The sequence below is a fragment of the Erythranthe guttata genome, chromosome 14 (genome assembly GCF_056151865.1).
Source record: "Erythranthe guttata isolate IM_541 chromosome 14, IM_541, whole genome shotgun sequence".
Lineage (NCBI taxonomy): Eukaryota > Viridiplantae > Streptophyta > Magnoliopsida > Lamiales > Phrymaceae > Erythranthe > Erythranthe guttata.
This window is the reverse complement of record NC_142546.1, coordinates 19,108,148-19,134,494: the sequence shown is the minus strand read 5'-3', so window position 1 is coordinate 19,134,494 and position 26,347 is coordinate 19,108,148. Positions and strand designations below refer to the sequence as shown.

The 26,347-nt window shown below is 35.7% G+C and overlaps 4 protein-coding genes across 8 annotated transcripts; 2 read left to right on the top strand and 2 right to left on the bottom strand.

Moving 5' to 3' along the window:
• Positions 1 to 916: 916 nt before the first annotated feature.
• On the bottom strand, positions 917 to 3,403 carry LOC105967866 (auxin-binding protein T85). The gene is made up of 5 exons (XM_012992464.2): positions 3,180 to 3,403; positions 2,943 to 3,049; positions 2,642 to 2,845; positions 2,074 to 2,141; positions 917 to 1,273 (listed from the first exon to the last, which is right to left on the bottom strand). Exons 1-5 carry the CDS (start codon positions 3,364 to 3,366, stop codon positions 1,162 to 1,164), a joined length of 678 nt encoding a protein of 225 aa, XP_012847918.2. The 5' UTR covers positions 3,367 to 3,403; the 3' UTR covers positions 917 to 1,161.
• Positions 3,404 to 4,604: 1,201 nt separating this feature from the next.
• LOC148765377 (uncharacterized) lies at positions 4,605 to 5,636 on the top strand. The gene is made up of 2 exons (XM_088812773.1): positions 4,605 to 4,805; positions 4,892 to 5,636. Exons 1-2 carry the CDS (start codon positions 4,605 to 4,607, stop codon positions 5,417 to 5,419), a joined length of 729 nt encoding a protein of 242 aa, XP_088668899.1. The 3' UTR covers positions 5,420 to 5,636.
• A 3,806-nt stretch (positions 5,637 to 9,442) lies between these two features.
• On the top strand, positions 9,443 to 22,925 carry LOC105957255 (piezo-type mechanosensitive ion channel component). Of its 4 annotated transcripts, none has more exons than XR_016029500.1 (21): positions 9,443 to 9,856; positions 10,403 to 10,483; positions 10,684 to 10,846; positions 10,942 to 11,099; positions 11,565 to 11,721; positions 11,876 to 12,062; positions 12,470 to 12,585; positions 12,810 to 12,894; positions 12,978 to 13,193; positions 13,301 to 13,478; positions 14,109 to 14,237; positions 14,390 to 14,563; positions 14,689 to 14,922; positions 15,051 to 16,541; positions 16,638 to 19,114; positions 19,209 to 19,588; positions 20,115 to 20,273; positions 20,866 to 21,372; positions 21,933 to 22,074; positions 22,199 to 22,343; positions 22,457 to 22,925. XR_016029500.1 is itself a non-coding variant. In XM_012981187.2 (21 exons), exons 1-21 carry the CDS (start codon positions 9,808 to 9,810, stop codon positions 22,590 to 22,592), a joined length of 7,380 nt encoding a protein of 2,459 aa, XP_012836641.2. In that variant the 5' UTR covers positions 9,443 to 9,807; the 3' UTR covers positions 22,593 to 22,925. The 4 variants fall into 4 exon arrangements, 3 of the variants coding, with proteins under 3 accessions (XP_012836641.2, XP_012836642.2, XP_088669078.1); XM_012981187.2 differs by having other exon boundaries at positions 19,209 to 19,604; XM_012981188.2 differs by having other exon boundaries at positions 9,503 to 9,856; positions 10,687 to 10,846; positions 19,209 to 19,604.
• A 98-nt stretch (positions 22,926 to 23,023) lies between these two features.
• LOC105957234 (methyl-CpG-binding domain-containing protein 4-like) lies at positions 23,024 to 24,365 on the bottom strand. Of its 2 annotated transcripts, none has more exons than XM_012981164.2 (2): positions 24,172 to 24,365; positions 23,024 to 23,787 (listed from the first exon to the last, which is right to left on the bottom strand). In XM_012981164.2, exons 1-2 carry the CDS (start codon positions 24,217 to 24,219, stop codon positions 23,311 to 23,313), a joined length of 525 nt encoding a protein of 174 aa, XP_012836618.2. In that variant the 5' UTR covers positions 24,220 to 24,365; the 3' UTR covers positions 23,024 to 23,310. The 2 variants fall into 2 exon arrangements, with proteins under 2 accessions (XP_012836618.2, XP_012836619.2); XM_012981165.2 differs by having other exon boundaries at positions 23,024 to 23,784.
• Between the last annotated feature and the right edge of the window lie 1,982 nt (positions 24,366 to 26,347).

The window sequence follows — 26,347 nt, the reverse complement described above, 5'->3', positions numbered from 1 at the left end:
AAATCTGGAGAATTGCTAGAGTACTCCTTCTCTAGAATTCTCATAACAATCCTAGTTATTTTTTAGTATTCTTGTATGATTAGAAGTATCTAGCTAGCCTTGAATCCTATAGATTATTCTAGATACTATTTACAAGATTAGTGTTTCTTGAATATTCCAAAATTGACCATTAATTTCAAGGGGAAAAAAAAGTAATTAAGACATTAAAAATTTATTATTTAGGGGCCTCAAGATTGAGAAATTGTAAAAATAGCTAATGATGATTGATTTTAGATTTATTTTAGAATTGAGGTTCCAAAATATTAGATATTATAATTGTTTAAAAAAAATAAGTATTAATATATAGTGTATATAAAAATGTTCGGAAGCTCTAGGCGGACTGTCTACTTCGCCTCCCCTTAGAACCGGCCCTGTTCACATTTCGAGAGTTTTTATGCTCAACATGTTCTTTGAAATGGTAATTGTGCAGCTTATGATCTACCTCGTTTTCTGTTAAAGATTTGTATATGTCCAATTCTTTACGAGTGGAGATCTAAACTTCGTACCTGCAGACTCAAAATTTTGAAATTAAAATTATTCCCTTCTAAAAAAATTGTAAAACATGAGAGAGAGAGAGAGAGAGAGAGAGAGGAAAAGAAAAAAAAAAAGCTAAACTTATTTCGAAAATAACAATTTTGGTATAAAATAATAATAAAATTACTGGTTCCTGATGTATTCAGAAAAATAATCAATTACATACATTATTACAAGAGAAATGCTCTGGTTGGTCAGATGAAGTACAAACTGTAGACTTTTCTTGTTTTAAAATGTTTTATACGACCAACTTACCTTAGTAATCAGCCTCCTTGACATATAGTAATCAACTTCTATATGATTTATACTCAATGTTGCATAAATTAATTTGTTATACAGGCCATTCATAAAACCTACATTAATTAATTTTACAAAATAAAAAGAAACTCTTAACCAGATCGATAATTTAGTCGTCATTTTCTTACATATTATTAATTATCGAAAGAGATTCACATACTAGTAATAGTAAACTGTCACAAAGTTGCAAAGAGGGAAGCCATATCAAAAATCTTTTTATGATACAAAAGAAAACATCAAATTGTGTTTTAACTGTTGAACTTTAACTTGCCAGCGGTTATTGAAGTTCCTTCAAAGCTCGTCTTTTACGGGAGATGTTTGGCCGTAAGACAATTCATCCCAATAATAAGGGAACTTCAGTTTGGCAGCTGTGTGTGGCATATACCAATCATCGTATATGAACCTGCATCCATCAATATTCACATACAATCACAAGTCACGACACTTTAATCCACAAAATAGACGATTATATATATATATATATATATATATATATATATATATATATATATATATATTGTTGTTTGATTGAAGGAGGTTCAAACTTGTTTTCTGGTGGTGGTGCCTTTTGAGTGGTCTTTCATGTTAGCACATAGTAGAATCCCAATTAGGGGTTGAAATCCGACGGATCAGAATTAGCGATTTAAAAAAAAATCTGAATTGTTTTTTTCGCAGGTGAAAAACTGATCACAGTTCCGTTCCGAAAAAAAAAATCGGAAATTTTCGGATCGGTACACAGCGGAATTCGCAAAGTTCCAATTTTTTTAGTGACCTAAAAGATAAAATGCATTATAATATTGATATAATAAGTGTAATTTAGAAAAACAAATCGGAATTATTTTCTGAAATTAAAATTGGATGGGAAATCATACTCCCATTCCAAAAAATCAAAAAAAGATCGGAATCGGAAATCCTGGAATTCGGAATGACAAATATTGTTCCAAAATCGGAAATGTTCGGATAGGAATTGGCGGAAATTGGAAATTGAGTTCCAATTCCAACCCCTAAGCCCAATAGATAAAAATAAATTCGTTGGATGGATAACAAACTCTCACAAAAGTATATGAATGACCACCGAAGAGCATTCATTATAAGAGATGAACGGAGTTTATCGGTTGTTGCTTTCCAAAAACACCAATGCACCAAAAGCTAAGCAGTCATATAAATCGTAGAGAGAGAGAAACTTAGAAAATGATAACTTACACTTTTATTGGAGGTCGAGATATAATAACCAGAAACTGCAAATCCTCGTGTTTGTTCGTATTCCACACCTAGCAGTGAGGCATAGTCAGAGATCTTGTTGCGAGCAGCTAACAGATTACAAAATGATCAATGAGATATTAATATATAATCAAGATGTTTAAAGTAAATATAAAAAGAAACGAAGCAACCACCAATCAAGTCAGAATCCTAATTAAAAAAGCAAATTTGAAATTGAATAATCCTATTTTATTATATATAAAAGGCTCCAACCTCAAACCGATCTCCAGTTTCAACAGGCTTTATAAATAATTTTGTCATTCCTAGAGCTTCAATCGTAATTGCAAAGATAATTGGATCGAAAGAGAGAACATATTTTCGTACGGGCTACGTTCCCCTGTTGCAGATAAAGTTCCTACAACACGATCCACCATGCATAAATTGCACGACAGTGTCAAGATTTAACTTATGTTCTGCTTTCGTTCGTTTTCTGCTTGATATGCTAAGAGAATTTTCTCCGCAGAACTCCTAAAACACGCACTCCTAAACATATTAATACTAACTTATATACCTGATGAGCATCATTGATAGGGATGTGAAATGTAGTATTCGTGAAAATCGGAAACTGTTGTGGGCTGCCGGGATAGTTTTTATGTGAATCGGAGGCAAGATAAAGAGTGCCACTCCCTTTTAGAACCACAAATATCTCCTCACACGAGTGCCTGTGAATCGGCGTACGAGCACCCGGTGCAAATGTTTGTAGCCACACCTCAATCTGCCAACACCATAAATTCATCAGATCAACTTTCAAAAAAAAAAGGAAAAAAAAAAACAATTATGAATATTTTAAGTTCACAATAAGCAATGATCACCTCTTTGAACCCGTGCATTACTGAACCGGCAATTGTAATGTGAGATAAACCGAGCCTACCATAGTTATCCTGATTAATCTCGCTGATATTCCGGACTATGGGCACGCCTTAAAAAATGAAAACGAAAAAAAAAACGGTTAGATTCTGATTTCTGATTCATACCAAGAAACTGGGGCTACCATTTTAACTTAATGCACACAACGTGTTTGTTAAAATGACTGAGAGAAAGGTACTTGCCGTTGGCTTCAAAGAGTGAAGAATCGGCGGCGGCGACAGATAATAAAAGAGTAAGCAAGAACGACGTCCACGTAGAACCCATGATTTTTTCAAGAATCACTCGGCGCCAAATTTCTGCGTGTGGAGTAAAGCTCAAGCTCAACTCAATAGGTTCGTCCCTTTCGTAATTATCATTTTGCACCCGCATATCATACGTCTCTTACAATTCTGACTCTTAGCTTAAGAGAATAACATCTTTGCCCCTCGGGTTGTATTTTATTTGCGAATTTCACTATTAAATTAGGAAATTTGTATTTTGCGCCCATGAAAATTTCAAATGATTGCACATTGCACCTCTAAGGCTATGTTTGTTACGATTTTCAAATTATTTTCACTCTTTCTCCAAAATAAAATTATCTTTCTAAATTATTTTCAAAAACTTTTTCCAAAAAAATTCAAATGTTTTCTTCTCTAATAAACATGAATTGACTGAGACATTAAAAAATGTTTTCACTATGATACAAACTTAAATCACTTCGGCTATATTTGGTAAGCTTCTCGAATTCTTTTCATTCTTTCCCCAAAATAAAATTATCTTTCTGAAATATTTTCAAAAAATTTCCCCAAAAAGAATTCAAATTTTTCTCTCTCCAAAAGACATGATTTGACTGCTACAGTGAAAATTGTCTTCACTAAATTACAAACTAAAATCACTTTATCCTTCAAATTCTTCTTCCAAAATACCTTTTTCCAACACCTTTTAGATATGATTTGACTTGCTACAGTACAAATTGTCTCCTCTCAAAACACAAAAGCTATGTTTGGACGCCTTCTTAGATTCTTTTCACAATTTCGGGAAATGAGAAGTATGTTTGGTTGGCTTTTGAAATTGAATTTTGATATTCTTTCGGGAAAATTAATTCCAATTTTCTCTCGATATGTGCACTCGGTTCTCAGACTTTGTCCCCCAACTTTTTCTTTGTAATTGAATTTTCTCACTCTCTCTCCTCTCCCCAACACACTCTCTCTCTACATTTATTTTCTTAGTTAGGGTTCTTCATCTCCTTTCTCTCTCTGTCGGCAACCATATTCGTCTCTACACACATCCCGATTCTCTGATCAAATCAATTATCGTATTGAAGAAGGAATCCGATTCTTCAATTAATGTGGTACTTCATATTTGACTAATTAATAGTCAATTATTTCACCATTATCCAAGTATCACCTATTTTATTTGACTGTTATATATGTCTTACAATTATGTATAACTGACGTTTATCTAATTCTCTAATTTAGATGCCTAGATGTGTAAGTAGTCAGAAACAAACTCGATCTGAAAATGCTCAATGACCATTTGCTAATGAGGAATTTTTAATTCAACATAGCTATGACTATTACTTGCTCATTGACCATTTGCTAATGAGGAATTTTTAATTCAACATAGCTATGACTATTGCTGGTCAGTTGAACGAGTCCACTAATCATCAATTTCAGTACACTGTCAAACATTGTAGAGAAAAATTCACAAGAATAAGGTCACTATGGAAACTGTATTATAAATTGTTGAACACAGACACTGGATATGGGATTGATGAACATACAAAGAAGATTACCGGTGAACCGGAAAGGATTGCCGTAGTGATTGATGTAAGTGTGCGGTTTAGTTATTTTCAGTTTATAATCTCAGTTTTCGATGGACTACCTTGTAATATATAAGTTTGTTTATTGAATAGGGAAACAAGGAGTATGCTAGAATGCTTAATAGTGGAATCCCTCGTTACGATAATTGCACCGAGATGTTCTACAGAACTTATGTAGCAGGTTCACATGCAAGGTCTGGATGTCAGGGGCCTCTTGACAGTGATGATGAGGAGACTGTTGGAGGTTCTATAAAACAAGTTTCTGGTGGCAAAAGGGCTAGCACTGAGTTTATGGCTACTTCAGACCATGATTGTGGACCAAGTAACCGTAGCAACAAGCAATACAAGCCCTGCAAGAAGGGTAAAGTTAACAAGACAGAGTCCATGACCACAGTGATGCAGCAAATTGGTGGAATGATGGAGGCTAAGCAGAACAGCTGGCAGGTTAATTGTAATGACCAAATGAATGAATGTTATCGCATCATAAAGAGGCTGACTGGTTCAGATTCATCGCTTCGTATGAAAGCATTAACCGAAATTAAAAGCGCGACCATGAGGAGTTTGTTTCTGACCATGGATGATGATGATATACTGGTTTGGCTGAGTACTTTGCAGGGGTGATGGGTGCAGGCTGCTGGGTTTAAGAGGTTTTTTATGGGTGCGGGCTGCTGGGTTTAAGAGTTTTTTATTAGGGTCGATTGAACAATTTTTCAAGTATTGTTTTAATTATCAGTTTGTATGCGTATTTTTAATTATCTATTTCTAATAGTGTTTCCTATTTTAATTCACTATTTGTTTATGTTCGAACATTTATGAATTATTCATGGTTGTCTTCAAATTTATCATTATGTTTACGACTTTTAAAAATTCTTTTATGAAGGAAAATGTCTTCTGGGAGTGAAGGTAGTCCAGGTAGTCCACGAAGTCCAACAAATAATTCAGGTGAAGAATCAAGTAATGAATCTCAAATATATAAGTTGATAATGGAAGTCGTGATACCGTATTTTTTTCCTATTCGGGTTCCTCGTAATACGTCTATGCTTCGTGGAAATGATTGGGTATGTGAGATACTTCACGGCCATGATGGAAGGTTTTATGATAGTTTTCGAATGAACAAACCAACTTTCATGTCTTTGCTGCACACATTAACAAGTCGAGGCTACTTAACACAATCGAAATACGCTCGAGTATCTGTTATGGAAGAGTTGGTCTTATTTTTGCGTACTGTTGGAATGCATCATCGACAACGAGATAGTATGGAGTGATTTCAACATTCATTAGAAACAATAAATCGTCATATTCGCAGAGTGATTAAGGCATTAAACTTATTGGCAATTAAGGTGATAACTCCTCCAAACTTCAACGAAATACATCCAAAAATTGCGGATGAGCCGGACTTTGCGTTCTTCAAGGTAAGTTACTCTTACTCCATATAGATATGAATTAATTTTTCAATTAAATTATTATACTGATTATTTAAGACTTAAATACATACTTAACAGGATGCCATTGGTGCAATTGATGGAACATTAGTGCCAGCATGGGTTCCTGCCTCTAGACGCAATGCATATAGATCAAGAAAGTCACACGTGTCGCAGAATGTCCTTGCAATATGTGATTTTGATCTTATGTTTACATACGTGTATGCCGGATGGGAGGGAAGTGCTAATGATGCTTTGGTACTTCGTAATGCCATTGCTAATGATCCAAAGTTTCCTTTTCCACCACATGATACTTATTTATTTTCAATATACTGTCATTTATATTATATTGAAATTTAAATATATACTAAGTCTAAAGTGTCACAGGAAAATATTATATTGTTGGTGCTGGTTATACGAACTACATGTGTTTCTTTGCGCCGTATAGAGGTTGTAGGCGCCATATAGAAGAATTTAATAGAGGTACTCGAGCAATAACCGGACCAAACGAGATCTTTAATTATACACATGCACGCTTAAGGAATTGTATTGAACGATGTTTCGGCATTTTGAAGAAGCGCTTTCCAATTCTGGCATGGGGAATGCCAAGCTACATGATTCATAGGCAAGTGCAAATGGTCATTGCTTGTTGTGTCTTACACAACTATATCCGAAAGTTCAGTCGCGATGATGAAATTTCAACAAGGAACTTGAACCGGAAGACGTAGATGTGGATACATTCTACCACAAAGGTCATCCAAGCCAAGCTATGGTTCAAGCTCAAGGTCTATTTAGGGATGGAATTGCACATTCCTTGTGGGAACAATATTCAGCTTCTTGATCATTAAACATAAGGGGTACTCTTTCCTTGTTTGGCCAAACAAGTTTTTAACGAGGCCCCATTTTATTCATAAAAAATAATTTGGCCAAAAAAAGGTTTAAATATGCTTATAGTTTGTCTTGTTAATCTTATTAAGATGTTTTTTGTTTGTACGATTCATTTATGTTTGTATTTCTAAAACTTATGATCATGATTATCATTTCGTTAGTATTATATAATTTTTTCGATTTTCATTAGTATGTTGACTATATTTTACTATAATGTTTCAATTATGATTATTATTCATGTTGCAATTATAGATAATTAAAGACATGGAAAAAAATTACATATAATGATAACAGTGCATGATCATTACTGAGGTTCCAAAAGAATGAATATATAACAATAATATTATCAAATAATTAAAAATATTTTATTATTCTTATAAATACCATCCATTAAATATACAATAATACAAAAATCATTCAATCATTTAAATAGGTCAAAATAATCATAACTTAATCATTATTCTATTTTAATTTAACAATTTCAGACAATGATTTGACTGCTGCAGTGTAAACTGTCTCCTTCCAAAATATACACAAACATACTTTTATTTTCAAATTCTTCTCCCAAAACATCTTTTCCCGAAATGTTTTGGAAAACTTACCCCAAAAGGGTACCAAACACAGCCAAACAAACTTTATTTTATTTTCAAATTCTTCTCCCAAAACATCTTTCTCCAGAATAAAATGGAAATGGAAGCCCAAAAGCTTACCAAACATAGCCTTCATCTTTCAAATTCTTCTTACAAAATTTATTTTCCCAACACCTTTCAGACATGATTTGACTAGCTACAATACAAATTGTCTCTTCTCACAAACCCAAACAAACTTTATTTTATTTTCAAATTCTTCTCCCAAAACATCTTTTTCCAAAATAAAATGAAAACGGAAGCCCAAAAGCTTACCAACATAGCCATGTTTTAGTAAAATAAGTCGATTTTTCTTTCCTTCCTTAGCGCTCGTGTGGTTTAACACGAACAGAGACTCCCGCTCATGTGAAATGATGCGAGCAAAACATCTCTGTTTGCGTGGAACCACACGAGCTAAAAAAATCGACTTATTTTTATATGTCGAATATTTGTCAATTTTTTATATTTTTTTAAAGGTGCTCATATGGTTTCGCATGAACGTTTTGCTCGTGTGGTTTCTCGTGAGCAAAATGTCAATGTTCATGTGGATCCACACGAGCTCCTTAAAAAAAATACGACTTATTTTTTAATATCGAATATTTGCCATTTTTTATGTTATTTTAAGAGCTTGTGTGGTTTCACACGAATATATAAATTTTGCTCGTGTGATTTCACGCGAGCAAAACCTGTCTGTTCGCGTGGAATCACACGAGCTCCTTAAAAAAATAAGAAAATATATATTCTAAGAAATTAAAGAAAAAAGCCAAATAAAACAACGTAGTTAAAAAAGGCAAATACAATAACAAAGTTAAAAAAACCAAATGCAATAACAAAGTTAAAAAAACCCAAAATACAAATATTGTCTTCGTGGAAAGACTGACGTCTAATTTCAAGACCATGATTAAGGGTCGTACCATTGTGGGGGTACTCTTTCCTTGTGCTAGGCCCACAAAGTTTTAACGAGGTCCTAGATGCCTATTTATAATGGAATAACAAATGTTTTTTTGAAAAAAAAAAAAAAAGAAAGACTAAGGGCCGTGTTCATCGCCACTCAACTAGTGCATCTTTACTATCGAATACAGTCGAAATAATGAAATATCGAAATAATGAAATATTAACTGTAATCATGTAAATCGAGTGTTTATGTATACTTCTTGCTTTAAGATACGTATAGTTAAAAAAATATTAAACTAAAAAACAAAAATTAAATAAAAATAATAATAATTAAGAGTTCGCGTGAACTCCCACGAGAACCTTGTCAGGGTTCGCGTAAATTCACACGCACAGAAACAAAGGTTTTCGTGTAAAACCACACGAACAAAAAAGAAAAAAAAATTAACTTCATTTGTTCGTGTAGATTTACACGAACACTTGGTAAGTGTTCGTGTAAAACTACACAAACACATGAAGATTAAAAGAAATAAACAAAAACATTACCTCCATTAGGTGATCGTTTGGATCTATCTCGAAATTTGTTGAATATCAGAATTTTTTGAGTTGAATGTTAAGTTTTGACTTTTGTGAAAAATTGAGAGATTTTGGTAAAAAAGTAAAATTATTATGGTAAAAAATGCCTCCTCCAAGTTTACCCATTGCAAGAGGGGCCTCATAGATTCACCGGTCCCAAAAGATACATTCGAAGATGACCAAAATACCCTCCAAACAAACCCATATTTCCATCCAACTGGAAATCCAGCAACTTCTCGCTCGCACATTGGGAGGAGATATTCCTTCATATAAAAATCTCATTGGTTAGAGAATTCATACATATATATATATATACACTTTCGGCAATCATAATTTCATGAATTAATTCAACCCAATTTGCGCACACACTCTTCCTCACTGCATTTGATTTTCACGTACCGGAGAGATTTCCCAATAATATGCAGGAAGAACAAGTCTTTGATCAACTGGGGTTTAATTTAGCGGCTTGAGCAATCCGCTTTCTTCGAATGATTGCCTGCTTCAGTGTTGGATTATTGCTCCGCTAGTTTATTGATCGGACGGATTTTTTTTTCTTCTTAATTAATGGAAGCGGCATCTGAAAATTGGAGATGAGAAAGCGGCAACAATGGGGAAAATCATGGGTGGTTTTGTATTGCCCCTGTTACTTTTGACAGGTGTGTGAAATTTGTGTTTTCTCTTCAATAAATTGTTTGTTGCCAAATAGACTTCATTTCTATATATCCTGCGTTCTTGGTTGTTTGTAATGTTTCACTATTGCTTAGTTAATAACTATTTTCGGTCGAAGTGTGTTCAAAGATTTTATTTTGTTTTCGTATGTATGCTGCTCGTAAATTCGAAGAGAAATGTTGCGGTTGTCTTTAAGAAAGTTCGCTGGCAGGCGACTTTTGTTTTTGCAATTTGTTGCTTTTCTAGAATCCTAAAATCGTAGGTTGTTAAATTTCAAATAAATATATGCAGCTCGAATGGAATAATAATAATGTAGATATATATGGAACTGATAATCACTCTTTGATTCGCATTCAAAACAATTTAAGAATTTCAGGAAACCTCCGACTTTAGGAGCAAGATAACTCAACTGATTGCATCATAGCTGTTTCATTTTTCTGCAGAACATTACATCTGTATGCTTTTCATTACTATGGAGCATTTTCAGTTCGTGATTATACTATTGTTTCTTATCATCTATGTACTTTTTGCAGCTGGATTACTGAATTGGAGTTTGATTTCTCTTATTCATTTGGTGACTTCTCTTCTTTTCCGGTTTACTTCCCCTAAAACAGGTAATGGTTGGTCTGTGAACAAGAATTTAGCTACTTTATCTGGTCATCTGTTTATCTTCATCATTTTCATTGTTTCTGCTTATATTTTGTATGATAACGTGCTGACATTATCACTCAATGAGCATGTTGGTAGTGTTCTTTCTGAAGGGTTAACCTAACTGTGTGTATATTTTTCTTCCTCTCTTTTTCTGTGAATTTAGCAGGACTGCGATACAGAGGGAGAGTCTTCACTTTGTGGTTTATTTTCATTTACTCGGCTCTTGTGATTATTTTACAAGTGGGCTTTCTTATACTATGCGCAATTCTGGGTTCAGAATGGAGCATTGCAGATGCCTGGTGGATAAAGCTGTTTGGACTTATGAAGTAGGATTTATTTCTTTCCTATTCTAGCTACTTCTACGTTGTTGAGTGTCTAAGTACGATACTTACAAACTACTTAACATGGTATGCTTTTGCAGTGTCCAGTCCTGGAAATCTCCCACAGTAATCTATTTCCTCGTCGTAGAATTATTGGTGGGGCTTGTTGCTTTCTTTGAGATCAATAGGAACAGATTTGGCTTCGTGGAATCTCGAGATTCATGCTGGTGCTATTTGTCATCTGTGTTTGAACACATAGGTTTGTCCAGACTGTTGCCCCTATTGGTCTTGACTGTTTCTCAAGTATCAAAATAAAAAATATCAATTCTCATGTATGTTGTTAGACAGCGACAGTTTCTGTACAGTGATTTGAATTCCAATAGTGGTTGTGTACTTGGAACAATCAGAACTAGACATGAATTAGATATCTTCAAATTTTACAAGGACAAGTCTGATATTGGGAATTTTTACTGCATGCTCAAAAAATTGATCTTTCAGTACCATTTCATCAGTTCTCTCTTACGATTGTGCATTAAAAAATGCTAGGAACTCATCAGTTACTGGTTACTTATCAGTTGTCACGTATTCATGTATAAGTTTGCAACATTAAAGTATTTGGATTTTCAACTTTTTTTTGAAGTTTGTGAAAAATAAGACAGACTCAATAGCATGTGATTATGTCATAGATTGACTATGTTTTTCTCCTTTTCATCCCAAATGGAAGGTTATCGCCTTAGGTTGGTTTCCTGCTTATTGCTGCCAGCAGTGCAGTTGGTTTCGGGGATCAGCAATCCTTCCTGGCTTTCTTTACCGTTTTTCATTTGCAGCTGTGTCGGTCTTGTTGATTGGTCTTTAACAAGCAACTTCTTAGGCCTCTTCAGGTATTTCATCCTTGCATATAAATTTTGTTTATTTACGGTTATAAAATTTATCTTTATTTCCCTAAAAGATAATTAAGCAAATAAAAGGTCCTCAAGTTAAAGTTTTTAAAGTTCAAATTCAGTCAATGCTTATGTTCTTATACCTGGCTTGAAGGTGGTGGAAGATACTGTGGGTATATGCTGGCTTTAGCATTTGCATACTTTATGTGTATCAGCTTCCTATTGGGTTTCCACAGTCTCTTCAGACGTTTGCTGATGTCATTGGTCTGTACAAAGCATCGGTGGATTCTGATTGGCAAGAAATTTGTTCTGGTATTTCTCTCACGGTGTTCTACTATATGGTATGCATTCATTGTCTTAGTTTCCACTTTACTTTACTACCTTGCCAGTGAAACACTTAAGATTAATTTGTCTATGTACATGTTTAAGCAGCCTTGTATATTTTTTATTTAGTTGTCGGGCTCTAATTTTTCTTATACATGTATTATTCTCTGTCTACCTTTCTGTAAATAATAACATGGAATAAACATGAGCAAATCAACATAATCATTGATGCAACATGGTGGTTCTGAAAGCTAGATAATACATAAGTGCTGTTCTTGGACATGTTGTTCCTTTACTAACATTCATTAAAAGTAAAGGTCAACCTTATTGAGGATTTCTTGTTAAATAATATGCTTAGAAGAGTCATATATAAATTGTTGTGCATTTTGAGCTATTAAGAACTCATTCTGAAACGCATGTGCAGCTCTCTTGTGTAAAACATGACCTAGAAGACATGGAATTTATGATGTCCATGCGAGAAGGCAGCTTGACTGAACAGTTTCTTCCCTCAAAAAATTCCTTTTTTGTTCGTCAGCTGAGGTAAATACTACTCATTGGTTTTTCTTAGTTAGACAAGCCATCCTGTTTATCTGATATGTAAATTATCTGAGATTGTTTTGTTTTCTATGAAAATCAGTACTCGTGGGCCGTTAGTTGTAATGCTCTATGTTTCAGCTGTTAGGTAGCATAAGTTAGGGGGTTATTGCTCATGACATTGTTTTTCTTCTAACTCAAGATTGTTGAATAGTTCTTCTGGTTTGCAGGTCTGGTGTAAGGCATACCAACATTTTATTGAGGGGAACGGTTTTCAGGGTTTTTAGTATCAACTGGTTCACTTATGGATTCCCGGTATGTAGTTACGTACTCGAGACTGTTTATCCTCTATGCATGTATGTTTTACTCTGATCTCTCGACTGATGCAAATATGACAGGTGTCCTTGTTTGCTCTTTCATACTGGAGCTTTCATTTCGCAAGTATATGTGCATTTGGGTTACTTGCTTATGTTGGGTATGTTTTGTATGCTTTTCCATCCTTGTTCCGACTGCACCGTTTGAACGGGTTGCTTCTTGTGTTCATTCTCTTGTGGGCTGTGAGCACATATGTATTCAATGTAGCCTTCGCATACGTGAACTGGAAACTCGGGAAGGTACCTTGTTATGTTAATCTTCAACTTGCTCTTGTGAGCCCCAAATTTGAGTCAAGTTTACGATTTTTCTTCTTTTTATTTTCTTATTGTTTTTTATTTATAATCAGGATATGGAGATCTGGGAGATGGTTGGATTATGGCATTATCCTATCCCTGGTTTCTTCCTTCTTGCACAGTTCTGTCTTGGAATTCTCGTAGCTCTTGGTAATCTTGTAAATAACTCGGTTTTTCTGTGCCTATCAAATGAGGAGAGGCAAGTCTCTAATGAGAACAAGACTGAGGAAGGTACATATGCTTATACTAACACTAACAATTTGATTTTCTTTTATTTTAAATGACACCGTGTACCCTTGCTCTCAACTCAATTACTCCTTCTGACTGAACCACGCTTAGTCGGTCATCAGTCATCACCTATTTCAGTTTCAAATACCTCCTTAAATGCTAGTCTCTGAAAACAAGCCGTGAGTGAATCAAATGCGTGTTGTTTGATTGTTAATTGGTTAGTCAGTATAGTAACTTGAAATTGGAGGAGTTGCCTCTCACAATAGTTCTTCTTGGCTACTACGTAGCTGCCTTTGTGAAATAGTTTTTCTGGTCATATGTTCCATCAGTGTTAGCATAGTCTTATGTTGGTCATGTAGAGTGATCAAAAGAGACCATGCCTTTTTTTACATACATGATTGTCGCATTTTCAAGTAGATTGATCAAAAGACACCATGTTTGCGTGATATGGTAATTTTGTATGTTATAGTCTGGCTTTTGATATAATCTGATTCTTCCTTCTCTGGGCATGAAAGTTGGGTGTTCTTCTGTCAGCGATTCTAATGCCTGTGCTGCATAGTCTTTTCTTTTAAAGTCAACCTGCCTTTCACTTTAACCCCAATTATTTTATTTATTGTATCTATATGGTTGCAGTGAAGGAAGATGCCAAGGTTTTAATCGTTGCTACAATTGCTTGGGGACTGCGCAAAAGTTCTCGGCCTATTATGCTGTTGCTGATTTTCCTAATTGCTACAAAACCTGGTTTAGCTCATGCTGTTTATAGTATGTCAAAGCCCGAACTCTGAATTTCCACTGCATTTACTTTTTAAAAAAAATATTCTTCCACAATCAACATAGTGTATTGAAGAGTAAGCAGTGCTGCATGGTGGCGATTGCTCAGTATTTTAATCGATGATAAACTTTCTTTCTTTCAGTGGTATTCTTCTTTGCTTACCTTTTGAGCCACAACATCGATACAAGGATGCGACAATCCCTTATTCTTCTGTGCGAGGCTCATTTTGCGGTTCTGTACATTCTTCAGCTTAGTCTTGTCTCCAGAAAATTGGAGCAGAAAGGCTCTATAAGTATGGAAGTGCTATCACAGTTAGGTGTGGGTTTTATGAATCTTGAATTCCTTACCTTTCAATATTTTCTAGCAATAGCAATATTCCATTTTTGTTTTATGGACCTACTTTTTTTGTTTTTTGCTAACTCATTTGTGAAAAATCTGTAGGTCTCCTTGAAAGTGATAGCTCATGGGACTTCCTTGAAATAGCTCTGCTCGCGTGCTTTTGTACCATTCATAATCATGGATTTGAAATGTTGTTCTCATTTTCTGCAATTGTTCAGCACACACCTTTTCCTCCAGTTGGATTTAGCATCCTTAAAGCTGGTCTGAACAAATCAGTTCTTTTGTCTGTTTATGCCACCTCCAACACCAGAGATTATAGTGTGAATCATTCTCATGGTATGTTCACCTTTTCCAAGGATAAATTCTTGATTGTGCTTAAACTCATAATTCCTTCCTACTTTTCTTTAAAAAAATGTACCATCACTTATTATTTATGTAAATGCTAATCCTTGTCCACCTTTCAGAAAGAAGGGTAGCATTGTATCTGAGTGCAGTCGGGGAGAAGTTCTTATCCATATACAGATCATTTGGAACCTACATTGCCTTTCTCACCATTCTTCTTGCTGTATACCTTGTGAGACCTAATTTCATAGCATTCGGTTACATTTTCCTTCTCCTTGTCTGGATAATCGGAAGACAGCTCGTTGAGAAAACAAAACGGCGTCTATGGTTCCCACTCAAAGCATACGCAATCATGGTTTTCGTTTTCATTTACATCTTAAGTGTATTTCCTACTTTCGAAATGTGGATGTCCCAAAAAGTTAATCTTTATGTATGCTTCGGCTATAACAGTGACGCTTCTCTGTTACAAAATCTCTGGGAGTCTCTAGCAATTGTGATTGTCATGCAACTTTACAGTTACGAGAGAAGACAAAGCAAAAACATGAAATTGGAAGATACCGACCCATTGCAATTGGGGATATTGGGATTTGCAAAAAGGTTTTTGATCTGGCACAGTCAAAAGATTTTGTTCGCCGCGCTTTTCTATGCTTCAATATCTCCTATAAGTGCATTCGGGTTTCTGTACCTTCTTGGTCTTGTTTTGTCTTCTGCTTTGCCCAAAGCGTCCAGAATTCCATCCAAGTCATTCTTAATTTACACGGGATTTTTGGTGACAACTGAATATCTATTTCAGATGTGGGGTAAACAGGCTCAAATGTTTCCAGGACAGAAGCACCACGATTTGTCGATTTTCCTTGGTTTACAGGTGTATAAACGGAGTTTCGAGGGTGTAGAAGCGGGGTTGAGAGCAAAAGTGCTTGTGATTGCTGCGTGTACACTTCAGTATAACGTTTTTCACTGGTTGGAAAAAATGCCTGCTTCTCTTTTGAATGCAGGGAAATCGGAAGAGCCTTGTCCTCTATTTATTTCAGAGGAAGATGTTTCTACTGCTTCAACTTCTAATGGAGATCGTGAAGAATCCTCGCAAAAGACAAGAAGCAATTCATGGCCGTTTTTGACACCCGATAATTACCGGTCAACTGAGGTTTCTTCTTCTTCTTCCAATACTAGTAGAAAATACTCGTTCAGTTATATATGGGGGAGCATGAAGGAAAGTCACAAGTGGAATAAAAAGAGGATTATTGCCTTGAGGCAGGAGAGGTTTGAAATGCAGAAAACAATGCTTAAAGTTTATTTGAAGTTTTGGATGGAAAACATGTTCAATCTCTTTGGCCTCGAGATAAATATGATAGCGCTGCTACTTGCCAGTTTCGCTTTGTTGAATGCTATTTCTATGTTCTACATTGCATGCCTTGCTACTTGTGTTCTGTTGGGTCGAACTATTATACGTAAACTGTGGCCGGTATTTGTCGTTGTTTTTGCTGCTATACTTCTCGTTGAATATTTGGCAATGTGGAAGAGCGTTATGCCTACGACTGAGACTAGTGCACATTGCCATGACTGCTGGAAAAACTCGATCGTGTATTTTCACTATTGTGAAAAGTGTTGGTTAGGTACTGATTTCTCTGACTTGTAATTTGATGTTTCTTGTCGAATTATAATTTTTTAATTTAGTGCATTGAATTTTTATCCGTTTTCTCGTTTTACAGGAATTGTAGTTGATGATCCTCGTGTGCTGATCAGTTACTACGTGGTCTTCATGCTGGCGTGTTTTAAACTCCGTGCAGATCATGCATCTAATTTTTCAGGATCGTTCACATATCACCAGATGATTTCTCAGCGTAAAAATGCTTTTGTTTGGCGAGATCTCACTTTCGAAACTAAAAGCATGTGGACTTTTCTCGACTATTTGAGGGTATACTGCTATTGCCATCTATTAGATTTAGTACTCGCTCTCATTTTAATAACCGGAACCCTCGAGTATGACATTCTGCACCTTGGATACCTTGGCTTCGCTCTTATTTTCTTCCGTATGAGGCTCACCATATTGAAGAAGAAAAACAAGATCTTCAAGTATTTGCGTATATACAACTTTGCTGTAATTGTTCTCTCTCTGGCCTATCAGTCGCCTTTTGTTGGCGATTTCAATGCTGGGAAATGTGAAACAGTGGATTATATTTACGAGGTGATCGGCTTTTATAAATACGATTACGGATTTCGGATTACCTCAAGATCTGCTTTGGTGGAAATCATCATCTTTGTTTTGGTATCGTGTCAGTCGTACATGTTTGCTTCATCAGAGTTCGATTACGTATTTCGATATCTCGAGGCGGAGCAAATCGGTGCAATCGTACGCGAGCAAGAGAAGAAAGCTACATGGAAAACCGAACAGCTACAGCACATTCGTGAATCCGAGGAGAAAAAACGGCAGCGTAACTCACAAGTGGAGAAAATGAAATCGGAAATGCTCAACCTACAAAGCCAGCTCCACGGTATGAATTCATCTACTGTTTGTGGTGGTGATGCTTCTTCACCTGCTAGTGGGGGTTTGAGAAGAAGGAAAAATGCTTCGATCGATTTTCAAGAAATTGAAAACCTCGAGAAAGAAGAAGGTTATGTCAGTTTTGATTCAGGTTTTCCATATAATGTGTACGAATCTCCACGTAGCTTAAGACCTGAGACCCCATTTGCAGTTGACTTTACAAAGCAACAAATTGATGCTTCTGTTAGTGAGATTACGGAACTTGGAGAGGATGCGAACGATAATGATCCGGACAAAGAAAAGAAAGGTAAAAGCCCGTTGAAGGAAAACCATTTAGCTTCTGCTGTGCAATTGATAGGCGATGGGGTTTCTCAAGTACAGTCGATTGGAAATCGGGCAGTTAGCAATCTCGTTAGCTTTCTGAATATTACACCCGAAGATTCGGATTCGAACGAGCCGCCATCTTTCGAAGATGGTCTTTCGTTTCCGAAAAAAACCCCGGAGATTAAACAAGCACACTTTAGTAGTTCGTCTTCTCTGCTGTCTGATAAGAGTAGAACATCTGAGTCTGCAAGTCTACAGATTGGAAGAATAGTCTGTCATATATGGTCACAGATGCGATCGAATAATGATGTTGTGTGTTATTGCTGTTTTATTCTTGTCTATCTTTGGAATTTTAGTTTGCTTTCTATGGTGTACTTGGCAGCTCTGTTTCTATTTGCTCTCTGCGTGAATACCGGGCCAAATTACATCTTCTGGGTTATTATGCTGATCTATACCGAAATTTATATATTGGTTCAGTATTTCTACCAAATAATGATACAGCATTGCGGTTTCACCATTCAGTTAGATCTTCTACGTGAGTTGGGGTTCCCCATGAAAAAGATAAAATCATCGTTTGTTATCAGTTTGTTACCTCTGTTTCTGGTGTATTTATTCACTCTGATACAGAGCTCTATTACTGCAAAAGACGGCGAATGGTTTTCAGTGGGATTTAGTAATTGCAAAGGGGGATTCACAAGTCGAAAGGAGGTTCACCCCAGCTCTAGCTGGAGAGAGAAAGCGAAGAAGACTTTCCGATTAATTTTACAAATGGGCGAAATGGTGCTTAGTAGCTGCTCTAGGTACTGGAAATCACTGACACAAGAAGCGGAATCTCCTCCGTATTTTGTTCAATTGTCGATGGATGTGAAAGAATGGCCAGAGGATGGCATTCAACCGGAAAGAATCGAATCTGGAATGAATCAGTTATTACAGCTCGTTCATGATGAAAACTGCAAGAACGGAATCTCTCTCCGCTGTCCTTGTACTAGCAAGGTTCAAATTCGAAGCATCGAAAAAAGTACAGAAAACACGAATGTGGCTTTGTCTGTTTTTGAGGTTGTTTATGTCTCATCTGTGACAGACTGTACACCTGCAGAACAGTTCAAGTCTCTTACTCCGGCAGCTGATATAGTGAAAGAAATCCTTAAAGCACAACGAATGGGACTTGCTAAAGAAGTTGGATTTCCTTACCCTATACTCACAGTAATTGGAGGTGGCAGAAGAGAGATTGATCTTTACGCATACATATTCGGTGCTGATTTGACTGTTTTTTTTCTGGTCGGCGTATTTTACCAATCTGTTATTAAAAATAAAAGTGAATTTCTGGAGTATTATCAGCTCGAGGATCAATTCCCCAAAGAGTTTGTGTTTATTCTAATGGTAAGGAATAATATTTGTTTATATACCCTTGATTACTAGGAACATGCGTATTTTTTTCCCCTTAAATAATCTGCGTGGATTTTTGTTTGTGCAGATAATTTTCTTCCTGATTGTTGTGGATCGAATCATATATCTATGTTCATTTGCAACGGGGAAGGTCATATTTTATCTTTTCAACCTTATTCTTTTCACTTATGCTGTGACCGAGTACGCGTGGAATATGGATACGTCACAGCAGAACACTGCTGGTTTGGCACTTCGAGCAATATATCTTACGAAAGCAGTTTCTTTGGCATTACAAGCCATGCAAATTCGATATGGTGTTCCTCATCAAAGCACATTGTATCGACAGTTTCTGACCAGTGAAGTTTCTCGTGTTAACTATCTTGGATACAGGCTCTATCGTGCTTTGCCTTTTCTTTATGAGTTGCGATGCGTCCTTGATTGGTCATGCACTACGACATCTTTGACAATGTATGACTGGCTGAAGGTGATTTTTTTTCGAGTTTCTATTATTTGCTCATATAAATGTGCTGTTTGCCCCGTAACCTTCTATAAATTCTTGTTAGATCAGATAGATATCATTGTTTCTTCTGTAAGTATTTCCTTTTCTTTTGAGTGGTATCCAAAATCTGAACTATGAGAGAGCCTAATGGCATTCTTAAAATCATTTAAGAATAAAACTGTGTGTTTGAAGTTACTACTGCTAAAATTTTTATTACATGAAGGCATGGTTAAAATAATATTCAGTCTTTAATTCCCATACTATGCACAAAACTGTGAAAGAAGGATCAATTAATTTGAGAGTATTTGTAGTAACCCTTCAGCATTTGAATTCGGTTTCCTAGTTTGAAAGTGTTGACTTGTTTGATACTGGGGAACATGTGAGACAGTACAATACCTGGTTCATCTGTTGAACTACTACTATAAGATTGATGCTAACCATCTAGGATATGTAATAGAAGTTTGAAATAAACTCACGTGTTGTATCTTGTTTCAGTTGGAGGACATAAATGCAAGCTTGTATCTAGTGAAATGTGATAGTGTTCTGAACAGATCTACACATAAACAAGGAGACAAGCAGACAAAGATGACAAAGTTTTGCAATGGCATTTGTCTCTTCTTTATTCTAATCTGCGTTATTTGGGCTCCCATGCTGGTAAGCAATTCTACTCTGTCAATCCAAATATGATGTTTTTATTTTATTTATTTATTTATTATTAGTATTTTAATCATTAACTTTTCTTCCCCTTTTTGTACTTGATTGCAAGTTAAACGAAAAGAGTCTAATTAATCTGTCAAAAATGAATGGTTGACTATCAAAATGAAGATTTTCTTATTCTTATTGCTATTTTGCCTTTTTCACCTTTAAAAACACTCACATTACAAAAGGCGTTCCAGAATGCTTTTGCTATCTTGTTGCGTAAGTGTTAAATTTCCTGCCTTTTTGGACAATTGTCTCTCCTCAAGTTTCACAACAGCAACTTACTTAATTCAGGAATAATGTGGAAAGTCAGAAAGGTTGGTAAAAAAGGAGTTCACTGATTGTATCTTATGTTATTTTTTTTTTAACGTTTAGGTGCTTATAAGTTGTGCACAGATGGCTGTTGTGCTAATTAATGAGTGCAAATTTGTGGGCTTAGTTCACAACAAAAGTTTATTTCCTGTTACGTAATTAGACGCGAAAAAAAAAACATCTTGAGAATTTATGAATTTTGAGGGTAATAAAAAGCTTACTTTTCTCGTAACAGATGTACAGTAGCGGCAATCCAACAAACATAGCAAATCCGATCAACGATGCCAGCTTTCAATTCGACATCAAGACAACTGGTGGCAGGTTAACCTTGTACCAAACAACTCTCTGTGAAAAACTCGCATACGATCATGTCAATGCAAATGCCGATCTTGACCCCCACCATTATTTAGATTCGTATAATGTGAACGACATTCAGCTCATTTGTTGCCAACCTGATGCAAGTACTCTTTGGCTTGTTCCCGATGTGGTTCAGAAGCAGTTTATACGTTCTCTTAACGATGATAACATGGATATAATCTTTTCTTGGGTACTTACAAGAGACAGACCAAAAGGCAAAGAAACTGTGAAATATGAAAGACCTGTTGACTCATCAAATCTTCCGAAAGCGTCGGAAGTTGAGGGGGTTCTCAACGGTTCCTTCAGCAGCTTTAGGATTTTTAATATTTATCCAAGATTTTTCCGCGTTACTGGTTCTGGTGAAATTAGACCTTTTGAGCAGGAGGTATGCCTTTGAGTTTTGAACCTCTTTTATATCGCCATATGCATATTAGCAATTTATTGGATGAAGCAAAAAGTTTAAATGATTTAAAGGGTTTGCATTATTCTTTCATAAATTGGGGGTTTATTGCAATTAGTACCCCTGTGTTATATCGAAGTGGTAAAAAGACTACCCCATGTTATTGTATTGGCAAAATCCCCCCTGTGATTCAATTTTCTTTAGCACACAACCCCTTAGACAGGGGTGCTAACTGCTAGAAAAGAAATTAAATCATAATGGCTTTTTTGCCAATAAAATAACATGGGGTATCTTTTTAGTGATTCGATATAACATAGGGGTACCAGCTGCAATAGACTCCATAAATTGGTGATCTTTTTGAATTGTATAAAAAAAATGATGGAAGATCCTCATCTTTTCGTAGTAAAAGTTCTAACTTCAGAGTTCCAGCGAAATTAATTTAGATTGGGCGCGTAGACTTTTTTTTTTTTTTTACTTCAAGAGTAAGGATGACTGTTTTAGCTAATTTAATATAACTCGGGTGGTCGCTTGTGGATAATTGACAGGTGAATGATGTCAGCGCTGATGTCATCTTGCATCATGGGAATTCCGAATGGTGGTCCTTTCATGATATCAATTCTTCGGATGCATACGGCTGTGGAGGATTGTCAGGGCCAATGGCTGTCATTGTGTCTGAGGAAACCCCACGTAAGTATTTTATATGTATGATGAACTTGAACAACATTGTAATTGTATTAAAATGTATATATATATATATATATATATATATATATATATTACTAATTATTGCAATATATTTTATTCATTGCAGAGGGATTTCTTGGTGAGACACTGAGCAAGTTCAGCATTTGGGGTCTGTACATCACATTTGTCCTTGCAGTTGGTCGGTTTATCAGAATGCAGTGTGCCGACTTACGGATGAGAATACCGTACGAGAATCTTCCTTCATGTGACAGGTAAATAATAATAAATATATAAGATGCCTAAGTACGGTCACACTATATTCTGTTTATTTAGCACAGAAACAATCTTAAACTGTTTTTTTTTTGGGGGTTAATTTGAACTCCAGGTTGATTGCCATATGCGAGGATATATACGCTGCACGAGCAGAAGGTGAACTTGGAGTGGAAGAGGTCCTATATTGGACCCTGGTCAAGATTTACAGATCGCCACATATGTTGCTCGAATACACCAAGCCTGACTAGTTTTCGCATATTTTCATTGGAGGATCGACTAACTCTCATTACAAGATGCTAGCTAACCAAGAGTTCAGAATTTCCACTTCTCCTTCTCAACTTGTTTTTATTTTATTTTATTTTATTTATAAATATATCTAGGTTGGGAAGTGAGTTCAAATACAGGTGTTTATTTATATGCTTCTCTCCTATTCTTTAACCACAGCTTTGAGTAAAGGGGGTTTTGTGTATATATATGTAATACAACTGTTTAGAAGAAAAAGCCACATATCATTCTTTCCCTTGTATGATTGTATATGTACTAATATGAGAATGAAGAAGAAATCCAGTTTCTTTTTATTATTAGTTTTCTTTTATTATCTCGTTAAATTTTCGTTATCGATCTTTCTTCAAATAAAATTAAACATACAATTTGAGAATATTCGACTTTATTCATAGGATTGAAGAGGAAGGGAAATAAATAGAGAAATCAAAAGTAACAAGTGTGTAAGGAAACATGTCAAAATTCAAAAAAATAGCTAAAAATATACTTGCTAAGAAGCACAAAATCCTATCATGTCATTGCCTACTTCCTCTATTATGTTTTTCCAATGTGTTGCATACTACTAAATGAATGATCACCACTCCTTTTGAACAGTCGTTACGAAAGAAGAAAGAATCCAGAAACAATAGTCCTACTTGTTCTTCATCGTTGTAGTCGAGTCTCGTTCAAATCACGTTGCTAAAATCAGTCCTTGGGTGCAGCAGCAGCAGAAGTGGGTGGAAGAGTGTCTTGCATGATCTTTGGCGCATTGAAACTGAAATGTTGGACGGAGATGTGGCCATTGATGTTGTACTCTGGATACGAAGTTAGAAAGTTGGAAACATCGGTAGGTGACCTCAATTGTTTTGTCCCGTTCGGGGTTTTGTAATAGCAGTCTATTCTTGATTCACAGCCCCTCATTACCATTCTCCTCTTGAAACCTGCCGGAGTTTTGGGTGTGTTGGGCTTGTCTATCACCCATGTCCTCGACTTATCGTACTCTATATCCGCCCCATCATTGCAACAAACTCCTGCCTTTTTGCTGCACACGAAAGGGTCCTCTATGAATTTGCTTCGGATTTCTTCGTACTCGTCTTCACTTGGAATTATCCTCCACTTGAAGCATTCCCCACACTGCGCACTCCATATCTCAACACATTTCTTGCCACCAATTTCTGGCTGCTGTTACAAGAAACAGAGCACAACAGTATTCAACATTGTTTATCAACTCAGATTTCCAATTCTTGGAGTAATCAAGAACAGAGACGTTTCATCAAACAGGTGGTGGGCAGTGAGCACAATGCAAATCAAATGAAAAACGCCCCAACATTTTATTACACTCAAAATTTCAGTCTAAAATACAAGAGAGTAGCATTTAGGCCTGTGACAGAAATGATTAATCACTCGAACTATTTTCATCAGGATAAAAAAAAAACAAGAAAGAACTCGCACGCACACACACACACACACACACACACACACACGTACATGAAATTTGAAGAGTAAATAAAATACAGATACCGAAACAGATGCAGGATTTTTGTGTATATAAACGAAGAGAAATACCAATTTGGGTTGCTGGGGAGTCGTCTTCTCCGTAATAATTTTCTTCATTTCTCAGATTCTAATCTGTTGATGATTTTCTCTTCTTTCCCACAATTCAATAATTTCCGAATTGGGTTTCTGCCGTCTGCTTTAGTACGAGAACCATGTTTCCCATGTAGTGGTATGAGAGTGTTTACATTTGGCATCCACGTTGAATGTTTAGTCAACATTTTTTTTACACCTTGGCACCCACCTCATTTAATTTTATTTCCCATTTTCTTTTGGGGTATTGTTCTCATAAATTCCCAAGCCCAAACATAAAATGCGAGTCACTCCCCAACAACGTTTTACAAGCGGGTTAGTCCCTAAAGCAAATATAAATATGCACTTAACTCCCTAGCTGGTGTGTAAAGTCCGAAAAAGCCTTCACTTTATTTTGAAATTACCTGCAAATTCTGACACACCTTTCCACACACTTTTCACGCGCCGGTTGGGAGACACGCTTCACGCCTTTTTAACTATTCGTTGCCATTCTATTTTCGAACTATTTTCTAAGCAATTTCTAAGCAGTTCTTCCTAAGCGATTCTTCAGATTTATCAGATTTTTTTTGCTTGTATAAATAAGCACAACAAGGCGGAAAGCATTAAGGGAATAAAGGCAAGTAAAGTAATAATTTTTGAAGTAGAAGAATGGTGCGGACAAAGAAGGGGAAGGAGAAACAAGGTTTTTTTTTTTTTTTTTTTTTTTTTTTTGAAGAAATCGATTCTGAAATTTGTTGGTGTTTTTTTATTAGGTTTGCAAAAACAAACTGCATGTTCTCATATTGAATGATTTTGAACATTTCCAGTAGTGGGTAGTATTCGACGAGATTGGGATTTTCTCAAATAAAAAAATCGAACAACTGGTTACAATATATGTTGTTTTCTTGTTTATGTTTGCAAAAGTTGTTTATTTGCTGTCGAATTGTAAGATTCTGATCACTTTCATTCTTGGGTATCATTCGTCTGGCACATTAGTATTCCCCACATCATTTTTGGTCCAAACAAGAGTTTGATTTTGGACATTAAATGTGTATAAATAATATAAGTATTATTACACAATGGTAGTGCTATAGTTATTAGAAGTATCAAAACAAGGTAATGAAATTTCTTCAGATGTAAGTAAATAATATATATTGATACATGAAAGTGAAAGTACAATTACAATAACTACATTGTACCATTATTATTTTACAATTATATTTTTGCTGATTATTGTTTTTTCTTTATAATCGTAATACATTTGCAGAGAATGACGCGCTATAAGCTTGTAGATGCTCTCCTAGTGCCTTCAAAGAAGAAATTGACATAATTAAACCAACGATGACGGCCACACATTTTGCTGCCTTGGAGAAAGATTCTTTCGGGCACTTCTTAAACATGCCTAAGATGTACCATAATTTCTTAAAGATGTTAGTTTTATTGCAGAAGACGTACTACGTGGAGGAACGTACATTCTCGTCTGGAGGTAAAACTATACCTGTCGTATTTGACCCTGCGGAATTCTGCATTATGCTGATGCTTTGAGCATATTTTGAAGGATTTTGAACAAAATTGATTTTTGTCTGCTTTTGTCATGAACAATCTGTTTTTCTGGGTGTTTTTGGGTTTCGGTATTATGAACAATCTGCTTTTCACTGTCTTTTGCATGAACAAGTACTATTAGTTTAGGTTTTTCGTGCGATCATGATATTAAACATGTACCCCTTTTTTTTGGTGTTTTTAAGTTTTTTGCACATTGGTTTTTCATCTCAACTCCCAAGTTGCCTCAATTCACGTAAATGAGTGATGAGATGGTTTTCTATGATCGTATTGAACCCCAAAGGATATTATAACAAGGGTACCATTAGTACAATACATAAACACTATGTATAAGTTACCGTCATACTATGATAGTTTCATGTTGATGTGTACAACCTACCCGGTCTATACCAACAATGACGAATACCATAATGTTGATGACTTGAATTGCTCAAATTGTTTTTACACATTTGTGATACATAAGTATGGGAATGACATATAATACGTTTTAAATGAATGTTGTAAGTTTTTTGCACGTTAGTTTTTTGCCTTTGGGGTCCAAAATGGAACAAATGTTGTCGAATTCTTTACAAGATACACTACTAATGTACAAGGCTCATATATAGAAGTGATATTT